We start from the raw sequence: 23521 nt of genomic DNA, 5'->3' as shown, positions 1-23521 counted from the left end.
TATGTGCTCCGTGTAACGCGCTCCCTATTATCACATTTCCTCTCGTCCTGCACGTTTAATCTGACTTCTCGTATCAGCTTCACGAGGAAAACCGCGCACGCGGTTTACGCACACCTATATACTTATAGGTTAAACGTGAGGGCATACATAAATTAAGCGAGATGAATATATGTATCAAAGTGTATCAAGCATAGCGTGAAATTAACTCCAGTGAGAAAAATTAATGCGTTAAGCGATAATTGTAAGGTCTTCACACTCCAAGTTGACATGTTTTTTTTTTCATACACCGAAGCCGCCCCTTGATTACAAATAAATCAAATCACTTCGTATACTCGAACTTTCTCAATTCGATACTATCAAATTGTTTATTATTTGTATTGTGTATTGTGGTGTTCCAGTATTAGGATCGGATATAACTTTATTACTTATACCTGATACATGAAGGAACAGTTGCGCCTGGCTTGGCTGTCGGGCAACCCCACTGGCATCTAGCTTCCATACTTCATTTCCACTTACTGTTACCTACGTCCGTATTACAAAGTTCCGCGAACGTTTTGAGAGTCTGAATCAGCAGGAATAATCATCGTATGTTACGAAAAAATTCTACGCGATTGCTGATTCCAATCTTAATGTTTCCAATCCGAATTTTAATGCTGCCAAGCCACTTGTAACGTCTTGTCAACATTTTATTACTCATTGTCAGCTTATCTCAGCGTGTATATTATTTTATGCTTTTATCAAAATTTTATACTCACTGGGAATTTTCTTTTCGTTGTAGATTATAATAACATAATCTCTATCGCGTGTCAGCACGAAGTAAGCGTAATACATTTCTTTATCGTCCACATGTATATCATATTACGTACACATATGTAGAAAGTGTAATTCAAAATGGAAAAAGATAAGGCAGAGCGATCCGTTGCAGGAATGAAATTGCAATATTATTCATGATAACGGTGCACCGTAAAGATTTAGAAACGAGAATAAAAAGAGATAATTCCGATAAAAATATTCGGCAACTATCGTCACAGATTAAATTTTTATATATATATATATATATATATATATGTGTGTATGTGTGTGTGTATATTCGTGATGCCATTTTCTCGCCACGTATTGGGGCACAGAAATTCACGATGAGAAGATCCAAGAACTGATAACCATCATTTAAAGAGGGGACTTAAAAATGGCCGTAGTTGCCATCGTTTCAAATAAAAAAAAAAAAATATTACAAAAGTATATATATATATTGTGCCATGACTAATGTCTTCTGAAGAATTTGAAAGAAAAAAATTATTTTAGAAATAATATCACTTGTTGCATTTTTTAATTATCTTCCTAATTTTATGATAGTGGTCAGTTCATCCACCGAAAGTTTAATTTGTTCGATCGGCGGACATCTCGGGTTGAAAGTCAGCGGTTATCGGCGAGTCATGCGGAGAGACGGAGAAACTTACAGACATGACTCGTGTTACATGCATCATATGGAAACTCGCATGTGAGGCTACACACATCGTGTCCTGCACGTGTCATTCATCCCGCGTATTTACTGAGGCACCATCTGCTGGAAAAACATAGAATCAGTCCAATTATATTCAACCTTGCCAAAGCGTCGCGCCGATGAAAAGCATCATATGAATATTGTTAACAACGGTTGATTCATACCTTGTTCGAGGAGTTCGAAAAGTAGCCTGTTACAACAGCGTCATTCTCAATGAATTGGCGATGAAAAATAATGACTGTAAGACCATGTTTTATTACTTTTGAAAAGATAGATTTTCTTCTTTCACGTTCTCAATTTTTGTTTCTAAACGTGTTTGACAGAAATTTATGCTCCTGGTAGAAAATTCGTGATGATATCTCGAACCGGTATATCGATGTGAAGATGCTGGATCGTTTTTCACCCTGCATGTTATAAATAGCGATAACAAAATTCTTGTTAAATGCTAATCTCTTAAATTCAATTTTGAAAGGTCACTCTCGGTACTCGAATTTTTCTCATTTAAATAACACGAGGATAGCGCCATTTTTCTTTGAAGTTTTTATCACTTAGCCGTAATCACGATGATCCGTTGCTGATAATTAAATTTTTGTTACAAAATTATGCACTAAACGAAATCCGTAACTCAAAAATTCTGTTCAAAAGTTATGTGTCTCGAACTCGAAAGTAATTTACTATATTCAAAAATTCATTTTTAGATGTTTATGGACTAGTGTTGTGCGATTAATCGATTAATAATTTTGCAGGTCAATCGGTATATGTTTAGAAACCATCGATTAATCGATTGATGCTTTCGGGACTAACTCCATTGTTCATCATTAAATACGGTTGAGCAACAACAATTTTTAAAAAAATTGGCATATTATCCAGATTATTCAAATGTGAAAACTTTGAGTTTCTAGAGCGACCGTTTAAAATCGGATTCTAGAGATATCGTTCCACGAGAATTCATTTCATTCCACTGACAGCAAGTTTTTCAGGTGGGAACGAAAAAAAATGTCGCTTCGAAACGGAACTGGCACTATGTTTACGTGCACCGAGTTACGTTCTACGAGTTATTGATTTTCGTGCCTTGCACTACTTGCCAAAACGTAATCGGATCGTATCTTTACGTGCCCCGAGTCATGTGTTACGATCCGGTGATAATCGGCAATGCTCGATCACGTAAACGGTGAGAGATTTGAGTTAATAAAAGTCAAATAAGAAACAAACGCCAATCACTGTGATTAAAAAGTATCAAATATTGTGCACGTAAACGTAGTATTAAATATTATATTATTGATTGCGATGATGGCAGTTGAGCACCTCCACGATGAGTTTGTTCAGAATTGATTCGAAACTCGTTTGCACGTATTACGCCGACGCCAGTGTGTTCACGTTTCACGTGGGAACAACACACGTCCATCCGTGTTGCAGATTGTCTGAAGCAACGCCGGAACTGTGGAAAAAGGGTAAAGGAAAGTCATTCACGTTGCTCCATATGCGACGTTTCGTCGTATTAGAAGCGTTTCGACTACACGTTCAGTGATAACCGTGGTACAGTGAACCTAGGACAAGTTCGCAGCGAAAGATTGGTCAGTTACTCAACGCTACACGTGTTCAGGCCTCGAAGGTCTCAAGTGAAGGTTCCAATACCGGCTTGTTGTGTCTTCGCGTTACGGAAAAAACCGGAGTTGAGCACACCGAGTATCTTATCGGCCTGCCAAGAGTTTTTTTAATCCGATATAACGACGCCCACGTATGTAAAGGCAGTTGTCTTCCGACTTTCTTCCATACGTAGGAAGGTTGAAGCAGCAGCTTCTTTGTCGCGATTATCCGCTCGAGGTATTTCACCATGGGGTTGAATCAATGGTTCGCAAAAGTGCTAGTTTGTCTCCGGAGTTTCGAGCCCTTTGATTTCTTCCCCCACTTTATATATATATATATATATGGCTCTCTCCGAATGAAAGGGAAACCGCCGAGACTCTTTCATCGCACATGGTTCCCTTGTTATATCGCAGGGTTAAACTGTACGACGAGGGTCGCGAACAGCCTGCGTTACCTATCTTTGTAAGAGCGTATATAACTTGTTGGCTTTTCAAGGAGGGCGAATTAACGAGGCAGGGTGCTAATCGCTTCGATGATCCGAGGTTTTACACTAGCGTTCTATTTCTACGTAGCCGACTGGTTAGACCGTTCACAAATTCAGTTTGAACAAGGCGAGAGTGCGAAGACTAACTATACTAACTAAACTCGACCACGGGTAATTTTTGGACTCTTTTTAACTGTCCTCAAGTACATCGTCCGGAACGTCATGCAACTGTCCGTCTTTCAGCGGCAACAAGCTCTGAAAGAATTGGACAGCTGCGTGTTCTGAACTTTTGTCGAAACGTGTCGGTGCACCGTTCACACGAAAAACCGATATCGTTCCGATAATGGAGCTTCGAAATAGTCTCACCGGTAGTAAAGATGCGTCATAATATAATGAAGAATACCGTTTCGCTATTAGAATTTACCGCCGTTCAAATTACGACTTCATTATCGCATTGTCGGTGTCATTCTGTCAACGAAGATGTGCAACAACAACAGCTAATAATTGTTTTTAAAAAATGACATAGAAATCCCATCGTTGAATGTATGTTTTCTGGGTTGATGTATACCTACTCGAATACAGAAGTAAAGCAAATGGACAGCTAAGGGGCCATACTTAAATTACGTAACAAACGTAAGGGAGGGGAGGGGTCAGACTCGATTGTTACACTTTGTTACGATACGGGGGAGGGGGTCTTTTGATGCTTGTACGTAATTTTTTGAATTGAATGTAAAATTTTTTGATAATTAATAAAAAAATTCAAACTGAATTCCCGCGCCAGATTCTGTTATAGCCAAACCTTTAACATTTTGAAACTAGCGCGCTGCGGTAGCTCTTGGCATTAGATCACTCAACTTACAGTATAAATTTATAAGGTCGGTAAAGAAGTAGATTTATAAGTTTATAACCTATGATACTTGGTGATCTATAAACATTCAATACATATTGATTTAACTTATACGAAAGTAATAATTTTATTTGCATAATGGATTATGATCTCAATAAAGTATATCAAAGATTATTTGATGCATACAAAAAAAGCCATCGGGAGATATCTGCACAGCAAGCTCAAATTAACCTGAATCAAATTTGGAAAGAGTTAAAAGAGTCTTGCAAAACAAAACTCGAAATTGCTGAAAAAGCAGAAGCAAAGATTAAAGAGTACACCTCTTTGTTGATTTTTTTATTTGATTCCGGAAAATTACGTACAATTTGGGACGGGGGGAGGGGGGGTTGACATTTTGTTATGATCTGATACACAGGGGGGGTAGGGGTTGAAAAGTTCTTCAAATTCCGTTACGTAATTTAAGTACGGCCCCTAACGTCATTTCGGTTTACCTAATAATCCGTGAACGCCGACGTCGAAAGCAGCTGTTTTCAACCGCAACGTTCCGCCTGCGTGATGAATATTGAACGGTTATAAAGATATTGGGTCGTCATCGTTGCGTAATCGAATGCGGTGTTCAAGAGGCAGAAGGTGACATGATTATAACAAAGTTTACTTCTATTTTTTCGTTCCAAGCATTACGATTCAACCGCATTATTTATTGAAGAACTGATCAGGGGAGTGGGAAAAATGGGAAGAAGTAATTTGTTGATATAATTTCAACGATTACAATGAATTTATAGTGTAATCGTAATTTCTGGTAATTTATAACTCAACATTTCAGTGAATCGAATAATATCTTATCGCGATAGAATTGTGATTACACTAAAGATCGGTCTAAAAACCTTTGCTTCTAAACGATGGTAACATTTCGCAAATAGATTATTCTTTAATCTTAGCATTCGTGATGTCATGATGAAAAAATGTTGTCCTACAAGTTGAAATTAACGATAAACAACACCGCAGAGTCTTTTATATATTTCCTTCGAAATAATCAAACGAGTTGTTCATCAATAGTTTTTAGCTCAAAGTTTTAATGCAATCATGGTCCGTGATTTCACGCGAATAATTTCCAGTATCAGCAACTTTCGCGAAGTACCAACTTCTCGAATTGAACTTCATCTCCTAAAAAAGGGTGCTTGATGAAAATGGAAAATATTTTGATACGCATGACTGCATGGTCTTCGATATTTTTTTCATCGATGAGATTGTACGAATTTATCGTAATCAAACTAGCGCATTATACGGAAAGTCATAAAGAAACCCGCGACAGGCTGTACAGTCCTAGAAGTCGGACAGATTCATCCGTTAACAATGCGGCAATTATTCGAGTCATCCGTCTGAGGGAACTCGTTAACTGCTGGATTGAATTCATCTGTGGACTCTTCGTCGGACAAACGAGAGAAAAATCTCTTGCGTCATTACCGGCATCTATATAACGCACTTCAAATCCAATATCCCTTATACGAATACCTCCTGCGGAGTATTGGAAAAATTATCGAGTGTCGATTATATTCTTGCAGGAAAATCAAGGTAACACCAAGTTTCAGTTTTCTCTATTAGAACATTTATGCGGTAAATTTTATACCGTTGATTTACTGGGTAAAATCTTTACGCTTGAAGAAAACCTCTGACCTTTTATAAGCCTGCGATATTTTCTCCCATGCCGCCATTATTTTTCCCTGCATAATATACGTATATAGTCGGCGCAATTCAGTTTCAAGCCATTTTCCTTTCGTTTTCCACATGACGAACTTATGCAATGTGCGATGTTCGTCACGCCGAAAAATATCTAATCTCGCTGCCATTCCGCTTCGCGACAATTGAAAGTACAATAAACTTGGACCCTAAATCGTGTTCTTGTTTTTGGAGTTTCTTAAAATGCCGCTTGTATATCATTTTCATAATAATTTCCCAACCCTGCGCATCTCCTTAATTCTCTCAATTTCATACATACTTGAACTTGAATACCGGCCAACTCCGTCCAGCCGAGTTCTGTATGCCTCGGCACGTTCGAGCTTATAATGCCCTGCAAACATTAAACCGTGCGCCATTGTTACACTTGGAAATTTTGAACGGATCCAATCATACAGTGGCTGAATGATTAAGCAATCATCCAGAGGTACGCCTCTCCCAATCGCGGTGTCTCACTACGTAGGATAATAATGGCAACAAAGTGTTGAGACAATGATATCGGAGCGAGTAATTAAGCATCGTAAATTTTCAAATCAAAGTTCGTAAAAATCATTGGAGGCGAATCGCGTGTTTCTGAACTTTGCATTGGCATCTTGTTCACCGTCCAATCCTGTCATGCCCACGAATATCTGTTTTCGCTTTAGGCGCTGCTACGATTACCTTCAAATAGCTAACGATCCGAGACCTGGTCGTGAACAGTCAGCCAATTTACCTTCAAGCACTTTTGTTTCGTCAATTCGGCACCCATCTTCTCAGGATATGCTTCTAGGTACGTTTGGCAGCTTTTCTTACTCGTGACTTTAACTCGCACTTTATCGCCTGCGCTTTGGTATGGAATTCACAGACCCAGTTCTTTTCATAGGCATAATATAACATGGAGTACCTAATGCTAGCGCATGGAGTTGTTCAAGCATTTCGATTCCTGGAATTGAGCGTGCGAGAGGCGATTCCGTACGATACTTGGTGTTTACCATTCCAGTCTCGGAAAAGCTGAGCCGTTGGAAGGTTGCCTTTTAGTGTGATAAGGGAAGTTCGATAGAAATACGAAGGTTCGGTAGTTCCGGAGCGAGAAGTAACAGCACTCGGTAACCTTACTTTTTCTTTTCAAATTTTTCATCCCTAACCTCTCCCGGGATTTGCAATGCATGAGCTGAATATTTGAACGATCTTTTTTTTCTCTGCATCTTCCTTATTCACTTTTTTTTTCACTTCTATAAGCTCAAAGTATGCAGGATCTGTAATGTGCACGATGCACGGAAAAAATGTAATGCAGATGTTACATCTCATGTGATGAATGTACGGACAAGACTTTTTTGGCGTCAAATCTCCATCAATTGCGGTAGATCTAGTTAAGCATATCGTAACTCTTATTATTGGTTTTGTAACTCTTATTAACATATTTGTAAATCATGCCAAAATTGCTGTAGATTTATATTTACCACGGTAGACGTTAAATGGAAAACTTGGAAGTGGCAAAAAATGTGAGAAAATATCTAGGGTATTCCCTGTTACGGACGAATTCTGCGAATAATTTTGTACTACGCACGAAGGATAACGCTTTGGTTGTATAACTGGTGTTGACATGGTACGTGAAATTCCTACGGTGTTACGCGCATGAGGAGGACCCCTGTTGGAGTACTTTCGGAATTCATTTCACGCACCTTGTAATTTCTGGCCTTGCCGCACGTACCTACAACCTACAACCTGTTCAAGCCTCCGAAGAATCATTGCAAAGTAATCCTTGCGAGCTGAGTAAGATGTTTGCCAAGTATTCTCAGCACCCCTTCATCCATCCGACCTCTGCACCCCCACGACCTGACCCAAATCGTTTCACATAAATTTAAATTACTAATCCGTTGTGGCTTACGTTGGCACGGAAACCCGAAAGTCCTCGATGCCGTCTAGACTCTCCGTCGAGGACCATCTGATGGTGACGGTTCATCGGAGTCCATGGAAACTAGCTTGCATCGGTCACTCAGTTCTGATTTAGAGACAAAATTTATCAAAAATCTCGTTCCTAAGTTTTCGTTTATTTACATACACGTGTAACCATCTCATCGTACAATAAAGAAGAGAAATGAGCGTGAAAAAGCCTGGACCGCAGAAATTCCGGCTCTGGTTTTCATTCGATAGTCCATGTTCTCCGAATGCACTGGTCTCATTTTGCACTTGCAGACCATTGTGCTCGTCACATGAGTTTGAAGTTAGTCACGTTAGCGTAACGAAACATGAGGAAGAAAATTATTATTGAACAATTTTAGAACGACCTTCAAGGAGTTGACTTTTCAGAATAAGAGTATGCTTAGTTTATCGTGGTTTACTAAATTATCGACATTGCTAAAGATGCAAAGTGACGATCTTTCCTGAACATGCATCGTTAAAGTAACGTTGTAACGTCAACGTTACCAACTTGTTCCTCATCTCGTTCCGGGTACCTACACTAAAAAGCTCTAGTGGAATGTTAGGCTCGAGTCCGTTGATATTCAGCGCGTCCTTTGAAAGCGCGGCTTTTTAGAATTCAACGAAGCGTGCCGTTAACACGTTGGGGGAAAATGAGTTCATTAGGACTCGAGGGATTTTGAGGTTTTGGTGAGGAATTGTTAAAAAGTTGAGGACAAGTTGGCCGCTTGAGGTGGAGGATGATGTTGGAGGATTACAGCCGGGGACAAGCCGTCGTTCGTATTTACGTTGCGTTGCGTTACCCCGCGGTATATGTCAGAGGGGATGTTTCAGAGGTTCCAGACTGCGGACGCTGCGTCGGGCGCCATCGCATCGATCTGCTATCCCCGGCCAAAATTCTACGCAGAAATTATACCTGTATACACACCCCGTGGTATCGCTCGTCTTTCAAGTCTCCGACACGCACGGATCACTCTGTGCTTTCATTTTTGTTTTCCTTTTCCTTTTCTGCCGGTGTTACGCGAATTTTCCCCATCATTCACTTCGTCCCTACTTCTGTAACGGGCTTCTTTCTCCCGGGGAAAAAATGGTTTCCTCTTTCATTTATTGGGTGCGCGTGTATGTTGGGTACTTCTTTTTCCTGCGATGCTTGACAAACGTGTTACAATTTTCGTGAACACTGCGATTTTTGGTACTTGTACGAATCGGTTGGGTAATGGGGTTTCGAATATTCTTTTTGGAAGATGATATTTTCGGTTTAACTTTGGCGCTCATCGTGAAATTGCCGGCGCAAATATAGGAGTCCGTGTTTACTTTCACTCGGATAACGTCAGAAGTGGCGTTATTGCTTTCAGTCGAGGAAAAGTTCGATTGAAGGTTTCCTTGGGTTTTTTTTTCCATCCACATAACAAATTTGACCGTTTTGTTGAATTTTCTTCTTATTATCTTTTTTTTTCTTCATTTACTCATTTCCCTCGAGTGTCTACAGTGTAATTTGATGCCAAGATAACTCTATAGTGATACTAAGTGAGGTGTTCTTAAGCACAAAGATATATGTTTTGGGAAATATGATGATACTTTTTTATCGACTATTACAAGGTAATATATTCAAATGGAAAAATGACATTACGAATAAAGACTCTTGAGTTTCACGAGAAATCGTTTGAAGTGAAATGTGAGCCTTTTACGCGTCGACAGAAATTATATTTCACAACGTTTTCGCGCAAATATACAGAGGAAATAAAACTTGAAACATCATTGAGCCAAAGCCGCGACTTCAGAGTAACCTAAAACCTGAAAATTCGAGAATAAAACTCAAGAAAAGGCAATACCTAAGTTACAATACGTTTGTGCTTGAAACGTACGTTTTACTTTTCATGCATTCAAAGTACTGGTAGTTAAACCGAAACTGGAAAGATATTACCTACAGGGCGATATACCGTAAAAAATGCTGCTATTTTACAAGTCCCAAGGGAGACGCGCGTGTAATCGATTGACACGGTCAAAGGTCAACCTTGTGCAGGATGTACGGGCAAATTGATTGGACGCCCGAGGAAAGCGACGTCGTATATTAATAATTGCGGCGTTTCCCTGTTCGATTAACCTGAATAAGTCGCAGAGATGTAAAATCATCCGGTTGAATTGGGAATTATTTAAGATCTAGTGAAAAATTGACAAGCGTCAGGATGTGAAGTATGGCATCTGTTTATGCCTGTCGGTGGATAAGACATTCCTCAACATCCCGTGAAAGATAAATAACCGGGTTGATATGTGTGAATGCGTTAGTTCGGTGAAGAAAAGCTATATTCTGAATTCCTTTACGCAATGAAAGCCTTCCACCTCGTCGGTTGCGTCTTTAAGGCAACCAAATCATCCTCGATAAAAGGATAGGGAAAAGGAAGAGCGAAAATGGAAAGCAAGAAAAGAAAGGGATATGGGGGTGAACGACTAAGCCCTTGAAAGTTTTGGAATCGTCCAGTTTTCATATTGAAAAACTTTTCCGCTGAGAGATGAACGTCGCGGCGTCGGTTCAATATTTATGACGAATGTATCACATCCGCATCGGGGATCGATCTATCTGCTGGCAAGGTAGATAGAAAGCCTTTCTCAGTGCACGGCATTAGCACTTGAACTTGGTGGAATAAAACCGTGTAGAGTGTCTTGACTTAAGCTCTTCACTTACCCCTTTAACGCTTATCGAGATCTTGAGAACAAAGGCAATGGTGTACGACACAGGATTCACGTGTCGGATATCTTGACGAAGTGCTGCTTTTACTCCAGGAGAAACTTTAGATTGCGATTATAACCGTATTGATCCACCGAAAAAGTCTCAGTCACGTTTTACCAACACTTGAGAAGAATTTCTACAATTTTTGCCAACCCTCGAGCTTGGATACAATCGAGCATGTTCGAGAAGGCCTGCTCAATGTCTGAGGACAAACAATTTTGAACATTACCCTCTTTCAATTACCACTAAATGGTGGAAAGCGGCTTAACCGTTTACTGTATCTACCCTTAATTACTCGCGGCTTCTTACTGGTCGACGAAGCTACGGAAAATCGTATACCGTAAAGAAGCTAGGGGACGGTTTACGCGCAGTTCGTAATCACCGAGTCCAATCGCAGATTCACTCTGGGGAAATTTTAACTTTGAATGCGTCGTGGAAGGAGCGGCGTTTCCACGGGATTTATACGGTGAACGCGTCCTTGGAGGTCTCCTTTCTTCTCCCTGTTCGTATACTACAGTGCCTTCGACGTTAAATCAGATAAAAGTCAGGATGAGTGTCTGCGCGTCGCCTCTCGCAGTCAGGAACAATCGAAGTGAAAGCGACTGGGCTAAGACGTTAGGTTCACAATGATGTTAGAATTCGGTAGGTGAAATGGTATGTTCCTTGATGACGTTAGCTCCGATCAAGCCTGTCTCACGTTACGTGCGTGGAATATAACGCGAACAACATCGTGTAGGTACCCATAATTTAAACTTAAGTACGACCAATTTGCATTCCTTAAAATATTCTTGACAAATTTATCGTTATCTGATCATGGTACTGAATATTGAATTACCATATCAGTATCATTTGAGAATTTTACCGCGACTGTGGTTGGACAATTGGAGTCTCGTTTCCACGACACAGTTACAATGTGTTCGGAAGATCGAAACTGCTCTTCTCATGTAAAAGCGAATGTCAAAAAAAATGAACCCGCGGAGTGATGAATTATCCAGTACATATTCGCCCCCGACTATTCATCTCAATTACCATCTTGCGGCTCTCACCTCCATACCTCCATATCTTCCTCTAGCTCATCCCATTCTCCTCGCTCTCTCCCTTGTCTCGCGTTGATCATTTAAGTACTCGAGCGAACGCGCAACCCTGAGGTACGCTCTGCAAGATAAACTCAGAGACACTATCGTGAAATATTTAAGTCGCATGCTTCTGGAGGGCTGGAGAATCCCTCTGATAGTCATTGAGGAACGGTGGTTTTCGAGCTCCTTGGGAACCGAAAGTCGACAATGGCAGTCTTGCGTGCAGCCAAGGTACTGCAGAGAGTGCTGTCGGTGAAGCGAAACTATTGTCAAAGACGACGCGGGCGACCCGTCGGTCTTTAAATCTTGAAACTACATCCTCGCAGTCCTCCTGGTTTTGAGGTTAATCTAATCTCGTACAGATGCGGATCGGAATCTAATGATCAGATGGGTTCGGTCAACGGGGCTTAAGCTTTGATGAACCCACGAACTTTTAGGACACAGCTTCGGGTAATTCTTGACTAGAAAGACCGGCCGTTCGTTGCAGAAGAAAAAAAGGAAAATGGTCTTCAAGTATTATTCAAAGCTGCAGGTGTTTTTAGGTACGTACAGAAAAAGTTAGTCGAGGAAATATTTTCGCCCAAACTTGACGTGTATATCACATGTGTATGCATGCTTCGAGAATAGCTGAATACGCTAAAAGTGAAAACAGTTGATGTCGGAAACTGAACGGATTCAACTGCTGCTTAAGTTTGGGATAGTTTGGTGTCTAATTGTTTAGACAATATCCTTCTGCCGTTGGATAAACACGAGAATCTTTGAAAAGCATCAAATTTTCGATCAGTAAAAGCAGAAACGAAAAAATAAGTAATTCTGGGCTGATTGATGACTCGAACTCAAAGAGTTCTCAAGTCGGAGTGCCTCGGCAACTATCATATTTGTATGTACTTTTTCAGTCTTTGATCCTAATTCGTCGGAACTACTTTGAACACTGATCTACTTGATTATTCTTGTGTGATGCATTACATCTGAAATGGTTTGGAGAACTTTCGAAGGTTTTGTTAATCTTCTACGGAATGAAATGAATGCACTGAGCTTGGAATTAGGTGGTAAATTTACCCTGACGCGTACTCGCCTTACGATTTCAAACTCGCTAAAAGATTTTCAAATATTTGAGGCGCAAAATTTATTGGGGAAACCCGCGCGAATGGATGTCGACGAGGACCTTAGCGTGTTTATGGCTACGCCGCGAGCCAACACGCGGATGTTATAGAGCCATATACCGGGACAGGAGAATCGATTGATATTCGTGCCATTATATTTCCCTTTAGAAACGGGACACTTGGGAACACGCGTGTTGCTTTCATCTCCTTGCCTGAAGCTCGGGAGGCAAACAAGAACAAACATTTGATTACGTTCCAGGTCTGCACTCCGAAATCCAGGCTGCGTGTAACGCCAGCCATTTTGCAAGCTTGCGGGCTTATCCTTGGGTGAACTTCGTTTCAGTTTCACCGCGAAGACCGAACGTCACTGACCTTTTGAGATCACTGCTAATTAACACTTGGAAATAATTTCCTGGAGTGATAAGTTTTGCGGTTACAATTCCTACGGCGATGGATGTTCCGGAATTCTGAGATAATTCTCCGCGTAACTAATTATCAGCAGGTAAAGTTCGGGCATTTCGCGGCTGATTATTCGAGCCACGTTTTCTGACACTAACCGAAAAAGGAGCGATCAAGAGGAAAGTGCTGCAGTTCATCGACTATCAGGGAGCCTCGCTGCTCTTATCTTTATTCCTATCTTGGGAAAACCTTTGTGCTTTTGCCGAATTTACGGATATTATTCTCCGGGGAAATCCTTTGCTTTTTGAAGAAAAGAATGAGATTAGATGACCGGACGAACACAGCCGCTTCGGTGGTTGTAAGTACACTAAAAATGACTGTCCTCCCAGTTCAATTAAACAGTACAACGTATTTAAGTTTAGAAATCTGGTACAAGACTTGTCTTCGATTGTCATAGAATTTTCCATGTCGTACAGTCTCGCGTCTAGTCATAACGTCATAAAACGATGATAAATTTTTCATCGGTTCAAAGTTCAAAGTCTAAGGAAGTATAAATGAATCGTTAAATCCGTGCAATTTTAATATCAACAATGACTGTTTGAGAGGACAAGTACTAAGTGTTAGTGATCGTGACAGGCGTTCGAAGTTTTCATTTGAATTAAAAATTTCAATACCGATCTGCGGTAGTGAAAAAAAAGTTACTGCGATTGACGCGGAACACGGGGTAATCCCTATATAAATGTAGTTTAACACACGGTAAGTCTCTTTTACTTCAGAACTTTCGTCCGCCGGGGATCATCTCAGGTTCAAGACTTATGAAAGTTGTAGGTAGTAAATTAAACTCTGGAGATTTCCCTAATGAAAACTACGGTATGCGGAATGTGGAAGAAAAATAAGAGTTTTCGAATTTTGTCGTTTAGGTTCCATCTTTTCGTTTCGGTATAGATATGAGAATACCAGTCGCTTGTGTTAGCATTTGGAAAATGTAGAGATTTTTGGTAATGCGATACTTGTATCCAAGCATCTATCCATCTGTTTACGGAATACCCTCAATCGAATTCCTTCAGTCGAGTTGAGTTTCGTGCAAATACTCAAGAATGTCAACTGTACGTAATATCTATCACCAGATACGCGAAACCCGCGTCGTTTCTTTCTACCATTCGCACATGATGCTAGATTTTTTTCTCCTCTCATCCACGCTGCGAGATGGATGCAGCGGCAATGCTCGTGAATAAAATTAAACTGTGAAAACTGGACAGAGTACGGAAAATGTCGCAATGCTGTACGAAAGAGAGTAAAAATTTTACCGATAATGTTCGCGTCGCATCGTGAAATGGGAGTGAAAGATTTCTTCGAAATAGATAAAAATTCGAAAATAATTGTCGAGTGTGAACCGTGTTTTGCATCTCGATAAAAAAAATTATTAAAATAAATTCCGCAGAGAAAATGTTCTTTTGACATCGAGCACCTGACGCGGTAAGTCCTGGCCAATTTTCTACTTCAAAGCTCAAAACGTTACCCGCACTTTTCTCTTTTGCGTTATTGCCGTGCTCAGTCTTTGTATGTCAGGCTGCTCCGGACAATAAAGCAAGCGCTTTGCAGTCGAGCTTTCGTTTCAGGTTGGTTCTATTTTTTTTTTTTTTTTTTTTTTTATCACCGCAGGCCAACTAGCATCCGCATAATTCGTGCAAAAAACCAAAATCACGCCTACTGCACGTGCGGAATGCAACCGAAGTTTTTCCCCACTTCTTGAATTGACTTCATTTTACTAATGTACGGAGATCTTGTGTTTTTTCTTTTTTTATTCGCACTACCGTTCCGTCAGAGGATAGTGAAAAGCATAGTATTCGAAAGTATCAACATTGGAAAGCGCATTTTGAGAAGCGATTTGGAGTTTTATTGATAAATAGTTGTGTAACTTCTAAAACTTTTACGAATCCTTTTCCGACCTGACCTGAAACGAGAATTCGGAAGAGTTACGTCTCGTACGCTTGCCATCTAAGTTCTGAAAAATGTAGCTCCACCCGGAATTTTTAGGTCATACCCCAGAGTCTGGCACCCTTCAGCCAGCCACAGCTCACCTAACTCGGAGTTTCTCCCTGCCGCCTGGTTTGCTTCTTTGGTTCGATATTGGCCCCACCCTACACGCGTAACAGGCACATCAAACGTAGACTGATAAGATGTATCTACAACTATGTATATTCGTGTACCTACGACCCTCTTCAACGTTTTTGGTATTTCTTTTTCGGCGAATAAATCATCAGGTGACGTTTGAAATCTGTGCTGGCAAGTTGCGAATACATATATATGTATAGAAGATTGATATTTTCGATGAAAACTTTTCCTCACTTCAGTCGGGAGTTTGATTTTTTTTGTTGCTAAGGAGAGTTGATTTTTTATGCCTCTATTCTTGTAATTTTTTTTATACTTAGTTTTCATCCCTTCTATACTCTTAAAAAATCGTCGGGATTCCACGTCTTTTTTCAAAATTGCATAACGAGATTTAATGATCTGCAAAAATAGCGACAGCATTTACGACGTCGCCTGCAAGCTGTACGTGGCTTGTAGAGTTGTATTTTTACTTGATGACTCGAGCCCAGGTCTCAGAGCTGGGTCGGATTCGGTTTCGTGCCTCCTACGTGGCGACACTGAGTCTAACTTTTGTTTTGTTGTTTAGGTAATTTGGGAAATCTCGGAACTCCAACAGCATCCATTCGTGTTTTTTTATCTCCCTTTGCATCCACCACCAAGCCGAATACGAAAAATTTTGCCTAGGGTATAACGCGAAATTTGTATCATCTGTACACCGACTTGGAAATATTTTATAACCCGGTTTGAAAATATCCTCACGAAATCTGATGCTTAAAAAACAGCTCAATGTAAATTACCAATGAATAATTTATACAGGGTAGGTACAAGGGTGAAACGTTACCGCAGGGTAGCGTATAATGAAATGGAAAACTGTCAAGAATCAACGTTGGCTCTTTTTCGTACCGTTGATTAACTCAGTACTTGACGGGTACTTTATTGAATAGAAGTCTTCAAAAGAGCAGAAAAGATTTCGTCCGTAATAAATCGAATGAAAACAATAACGATAGTCGATGAATTATCAACGTATTATCAATATATTATACGAAACATCAATGATTGTAGTAAACCAGGTCTTAACTCTGATCATGGCCAATAGAAATTGAAATTGTAGAGAAGACAATGCCCTTAATTATAATCCATTCTTCACAGGTTCATAATTCTGTGAACGAATAATACCGTAGGTAAATTATCATTAGCATCATTACTATGGGCGCCCGGAAGTCTAGACGAGATGCTGAGGGAAGAGACAAGAGGAGATAAATGCCATTGCACCGCAGCAGTGAATCGATAAAGAGTCCTTCAGAAATTCCAGGCTATGCCGCACCTGCCGTTCAAGATGCATGGAAGTAAAATCCTGAGGTTAAAAAATGGCGTAAAAACTGTTTTAGCCAGTGAAAGATTGATCCCGTAGCTACCTAGCGATACGAAAAGCTTCGAAGCTTGAGTGCCCTGGTTTAGAAACGCTCGAAGTGCTTTGCCAAAACGACTTGTCTCCTTAAATAAATAAAGAGACATGTTAAATATAATCCATCTGCCCTCGCCGTTTCGCAGCAACTCGTCTATTTCAAAATCGCTTTCCACCCGCCCACATCTCGTAATGAAAGTAATTATCTGTCAATTGTGATCATCTGATGATGTGTTTCGTGATCAGAAAGCTCGTTGTTATCAAGCCTCTATGAATTTGCCGTTAGTTAACTCCCCGGAAAATTTTACCTTGGATTGCGCAACGACTTGCGTATTTTTCTCGTGTATTATATCTCGTGCGGAGGAATCTTTTAATAACATCGACTTCACCTGCTGGTCGAATTTTAAGAAGAAAAAAACTAAAGTTACATCCACGTTCAGGATGTCTTGAGAGCTTTGAGAGTACAGGTTTAGAGGTGAATAAAAATAAATATATTTAAAAAAAGATGTGGAAAAGTTTGGAATACATGCTTCGGATATGTCGGCAGAAATTCTGTGCTATAAAATAACACAGAAATGAAAAACTTTCGGCGGATAATCGTGTTAATATCGAAATTGCGTTCGGTATTATTAACCCTCGGTGACCGTCGCTGGATATGTCGATAAATAGGGACGTATAATCAGAATTGATGAGGCGAAGCGTAGTTGGCGGAATCGAGATTACCAACCTTCCTGCACTATAGCTACTTTTTCACGTCCGGTGGGAGACCCGACGAAAATAACACGCGGCTCGTCTCCAATCGGCCGAGACGCCGGACCAAACAATTCATTTCTCTCCTCCCGCTTGGTGACAAAGTACGAAGATTGATCGCGTGATTCGTCTGCAAATATCTCAAATCGATTCGCCGTCTTCTGCTTCGATAACCGAGGAAGCAATCCTCTGGTAGTCTGACTTTAGTTGATGCAATGAGGACCAGAACCAACTTCGCTGTGCATGATCTTTGACTCTGTGAAATTGGACCCGATTTGAAGGGAGGAAAGCTTCGCCGTTCGATCAGCGTCCAGTTTCGTTTCAACGAAATCAGAAAGAATCGTTATTTTCTTACATCAGGCAATTCCTGAAACGGGGTGGTAGAGATATCTTGAAGGTACAGTTGATACGCTTTATTACAAAAGAAGTGGCCACTAACATGGAGGAATTACAGCATATTTTGCACGATCTACAAATCGGTTCACACCTGTCAGATTTTAAGAATTGCTTAACCAAATTCACCATGTAAAAGTATTGAATCTACGAATTTTGCTGTAGGATCTCCAATTTCTAACTTCTGCAATTGTTGCGTGAATCTGTTGAATTACAGGCTCTGCTGCACTTGATATTGCAAAGTCGGAGGGTTAGGTTCAAAGATTTGCCATTCATTAATTGTTACACTACGCCACTTGTCTCTGGGGTTCTTCAGAGAGAGAGAGAGAGATGGTCTCGAACCAATCATTCGGCGTCGAGCCTGATCCTCAAAAATGGGAGTGAACACTCGGAGCTACCGGCAAGGTTTTGTCAATAGCGGTATTCACGCTCGAATGAATACCAAGCCCAAATCACATGCGTGGATACACGCGAACCCATGTGAGGCACGATTTGTACACAGTGGGATGCACGCGGATAGCTGCTTCTATGCGTGCTTGGGGACTGTTATCTTCCCGGATAGGCCAACCACACCGCAAACAGACTTTGACAATTAATTGTTCTCAAATTCGTTCTCGTGCAAACTCATTCAGGTACTTTGTTAAGCCAGAGGTGAGGAAAACCTAATTTGCAAAGTAAATAAACATACGATTTTGCAGGATAGTCTAGATATCGGATTAATCTCACACATTTCGTGACAATATCACGTGATTCCGTTATCGCATTTCGTCGAATACTCTTGTGTTAATTTATAACTATTTAATGTTGACGATGGAAGAATCGGCTTTTTTTTCTCGCCAGAATCGACGCGGTGATTCGACGTTTCGAACAATTCCACAACACTTAATTCCCCTGAAGATTCGCAGTTTGCGTCACATTAGCAGTTGATCGTACGTTCGAACCGCTGTTTCTTATCCTCACTTTCATTCTTGGCACAAAGTCAGGCTTTCGCGTGACGAGAAGTTGAATTTCATAAATTCAATTATTTCGCTTGAATATCCTCCACTCGTTGTGAACGTCCACCAGCATACGGCTGGTCTGGAGACACTCGCTTGAACTCGTAGATCATAAAGGGCTCCGGTAGAACCTGATATCACTATTGTACAAACCAACTGGATCAGTGACGCGCTGCCTGCGCGGAATGGAATTCCGAATATCTAGGCAAATAATGTGTTATTGACTCGACTCTGTCGAATGTGGTCAATTCGAGAGCGATGTCAAACCGCCTACCCAGTTGACGGCACATAATATGAGGCTGTCGCCGAGGGGGTTATTCAGTATTTCGTGAAACTCCACGCTCCCCAGAGCATATGCGATGACGTTGACATTCAGTGGTAATTTTGAATTTTCGTTTCTTTTTGTGTTTCTGCGATGTCTCGCTTTGAATTTCAAATTCGCCATTTTGCAGAGCGACCCTTTTCGGTCGGTAGGGTAACTCCCAAAGTAGAGGTTGTAATCCCGTGAGTGAGAAAGAGCTTTCCAGCAGCTGGTTCATCCTAACCTGCAATGCGGAGAGTGTAAATCCTTTTTGAATCAAATCATCCGTCGAATACCGCGTTTGGTTGGGATCAACCGAAAACTGTAGTGTATTCAATTTATATCCGAGTACGTGCGTCCTTACTTCATCCTTTACTCCTAGGGCTCTTCGTGTAGCTAGGTACTAAAAGTAGACGTGTTGAGCTACTGGCAATTGTCCGTAATCAAGCGGCGTACTGTGTTCTCATGCAAATTTGTCCAATTTACCCCACACGTATTACGTTCGACGGTGACAGGCTGCGATAAATAAATCCAAACACCCTGAGTAAAATGGTGGGCATGCTAATTTTGAGGATAACGAATAATATAATTTATACCAACAATCCGTACACACCTATGTTAGAGATCGTTTGATGTGAACATGTTACGAATGTATTAAAATTTATAACCAACTTGTATTCAGTTTTACTTTGGTGCAGAGATCCGTTTTAAATCTAATATTGTTCCCGTAATTTCATATAATTGCGGTTGAAATTCTTTCGCTAAAAAATTTCCGGTGAATATCTCTTTTCTTGCGATATTGATTTTAATTACATATAATCTCGTTCGCCCACATCAAAGCACCTCGATTAAAGCTCTTTTATCATTTTGATTAACGCATACCAACCCACCCTCCACACGGTAAACGTCAAAGTCGATGAAAATTTGCAACCCCTGTTGTTATTTCTTTCTGATGATTGTTATTATAATTGGAAGAATTCAGCATTTCGAACACACTGGTATCCGTGAAGAAAGATGCCCTGCCTTTAAACTCTCGAAATTGATAGCTTGAGAAAATTTTTTAACGCCCTTAGCTTCGATAGCGTCGGCATAACTTCCTCTACCCGCGCCCTTTTGTGTATTTCTTGGTTGTTTTGCCGCCAGGAATAACAACGTTGTTCCATCCCTAAGATTATCCTCGCGCCTGCTTCCCGGGTAAATGTCAGGGGCTGAGAGAATAAATTAGAAACCGTAATAACTTTCCTCCGCCTCGGGTCTCTTGTGTCCTGGATTCCGAGGTCACTCGGATAAGAATTGGCATTGATTATTTCATTGATCGAGAAGCCGAGTGACTGATTGAAAACTGATCCGATTATCGCCTCTCGCCTGTCGCTCATTAAATTCGACCAACAGCTGCACCGACGATGAGACGATGAACATATCATCCAGTCGATGTGAAAATCATCCCAAATTAATCGGCTCGGTTACACAAACGGCCTTACGCGTCGGTGTTCCCTTGAAAATAAACTCCAGCAGTGAACGCGTGATTCGTTAATCATCCCTCGATTCTCACTCGATCGACGAGGCGTTTCGCTTTGTTTCAATCGGTCAACAAGCCAACCCTGTACTGGTCATCACTGACACCATACAGCTCCAGAAGCTCGGACACGTAAGGTTAGAGGATTCCAAACCACCGGAGGCATCGATCGGTGATTACAACGCCTAGGTACACCTATCGGGTGCATCGAGTATACGTCAGCTCGATAACTCCAATTATCGAAGAGCCTGGACACACTGTGTTAACTAAATTAAAACACATCCCTAGAACGTTTCGCACGTTGCGCCATGACGTGAGATAACTGTTGATATTGCTCCAATTTCCTGTTGATCCAACTTCGATTTCGGCCAACTTTGTTGGTATTTGAATATCATTAAGGAGTCGGAAACAAAGCTGTATTTGGAGCCAAATTTATATTTTTAATGTAAATTAGGTTCTAAACTCTTGGTATGTATGTGTGCATTTTTTTTTTTTACGAGAAAAAACATTTGATTTTCAGGAAACTTGGTGCAGGAGATGGAGAAGCGTTTCGAGACGTGGACTGGCCACCACTGCTTCCTCGTTTTCATCGAGCCTTGAACCTAGTCTGAAGAAAGAGCCGAAGGATAAGAAGACTTTCGCAGATACTCCGGAACTTGTCGGTGAGTTTTCGTTAAATAATTAAAAAGCTAATTTTACGAAGTTCTGTATAATGCAGCTCGTGCTGAATCAACTGCAGCAATTAAATCGAAGTGTATTATATATCGTGTAACAAGGAAATGTTTCATTGAAGCAGTTTTTCTCCGTCCGTAATCGTGCAATTCTCGATGTTGTATTTTTTCTTAAAACATCGGCAGGCTCTTTGTCTTCATTTCAGACGTTGCCGTAATTTTTACAGCCAGAAATGATCTAGTAGCAGGAATCCTTCAGCTACTTGAATTCAAAATTATGATCCCAACTTGGAGTTCACTCGAGACCACTCCACGGTACTTTAGCTCTGTACCACTTTACTAAAAATTCTCGACATTTGCAGTCAATTCTTACCCTCGTGATACTACAGAGTGAAAAGCTCGCTTATCCGCCGTTTTCTCTGTGGGATAACGCGGGTGCGCCTTTTAACAAAAAGCGCGTGCCTATCTGCCCCGAAATCAATCGCAGATATTCACCGTCTTCCCCCTACTCAGAGACTTCGGATCTAACCCTGATCCTTTACTTCTCTGTGATACCGACTCACAAAGAGAGGAACTTGATCCCCTCGTGTGATACGACTTTGATCAATGATTAATTGATGCTAGACGATTGCACGAGTTACGTCTCGATCACGTGAATCGGCAGCATTTACTTCTTGCGCTGCGGACAACGTTGAAGTTCAGTGAATTGCGCAAACCTGACGATCGTGAAAAGTGCAGTTGAATAAATAGGTGAACACAAATTCTCCGTGCTTTGCCAGTCGCCTTAACCTCGTTGTAAATCATGCAGTATGCCGTGCAAACTCCTCGTAAACGAGGGAATATCAACTCGCACGCAACAACTTTTATCACGATATTTTTATAAGACCACACGTATGGCAACCTGCGTACAATCTCTAGGATCGTTTAATCTAATTTTTTTGCTTTTGGAAATTACCAGTACCATAGCCCGCTATTGAAATATCAGTAGATCGACTCACGTATTACATGATATTCATTAACACTTGCAAAAGCAATTGCGATGATTTATTACCGTGTTATTAAAATATGTCCGGCGATAAAAACTCTGGAGGCGATCAATGCTTGGGTCAGCTCTTGCAAATGGGGTTAATGATAAATAAAGTTTTCGTTACATTCTAATTATTTTTTATGTAAGAAACTAAATTTTTCATAACGATGAAAAGTGAAACGAGCGGTACACGAATCAAGCTCTTTGAACTCATTCTGAATTATCATGTCACGGCAAAATCATTCGGTTGTTTTAAAATCCCAATGTTGTCGACTGTATCGTGACCCAGGCAGTGGGACGTAACTATTGTATCAACGAGTCAATTATAAATCCAGGCAACCCGGAAAATGAAAAGCTTGTACCCCCGAGACAGCGAGGGTAGTTCTCTGAGGGGTGACAACCCCAAGGCAACGGGCCGTTCTGAAAGACAGAACGCAAAGATGCATGTGTCACTAAAGCACTCGCATTCAAAGTTCGGGATTGCCTTGATGAATGTGTCGGAAGAATAAGACTATGTACGTACACTACCGAAATGTGGTAAATGCGCGAAAAATTTGTTCCGCGCGCAGAGGGCGCCACCGGCAATCGAAGCGGTCAAACTGAAAATCGGAGCGCTCGGCGAGAGGGAGCATTCCAAAATTATCACTCATCGCTACAGGTCGCTAAGCGGGACTCGGAGCAGCCGATACACCCGGTAACACCAAAGTTCACGTAGTTTGTCTGATTTCCAGAATTTTAATCTCAAAATCTGTTTGAAATATTGATTTACAAAAAACTCGAAATTACATTTTTCTCATTAATCGAAAATATTCAAGTTCTTCGTATCAACATTATTATAAACTTTAAACCGCGTCTATAGGTAAAATATCAAGAGAGTCAGGGTATAATGCAATAAAGTTTCATTGAAACGATTACGTGAATGCAGAAGTGGCAGACTGGTTGCATTGCCAAGGCGCACTTATAGAAGGAAGTACCTCTACCTTTGTACCTTTACAATGCGAGTTGTTGAAATAT

The 23521-nt window shown here is 40.8% G+C and overlaps 1 protein-coding gene across 2 annotated transcripts in view; it reads left to right on the top strand.

The window, feature by feature from the left end:
* Positions 1 to 23521, top strand: part of MCU (mitochondrial calcium uniporter) — a 72413-nt gene that overhangs the window by 8504 nt on the left and 40388 nt on the right. For both annotated transcript variants that reach the window (XM_046637370.2, XM_046637371.2), the window contains exon 2: positions 21330 to 21471. In XM_046637370.2, the coding sequence (XP_046493326.1) occupies positions 21330 to 21471 (142 nt within the window). The remainder of the gene's footprint in view (positions 1 to 21329; positions 21472 to 23521) is intronic.

The sequence above is a fragment of the Neodiprion pinetum genome, chromosome 1 (assembly GCF_021155775.2).
Source record: "Neodiprion pinetum isolate iyNeoPine1 chromosome 1, iyNeoPine1.2, whole genome shotgun sequence".
Lineage (NCBI taxonomy): Eukaryota > Metazoa > Arthropoda > Insecta > Hymenoptera > Diprionidae > Neodiprion > Neodiprion pinetum.
This window is presented reverse-complemented; position numbering and strand designations above follow the sequence as displayed.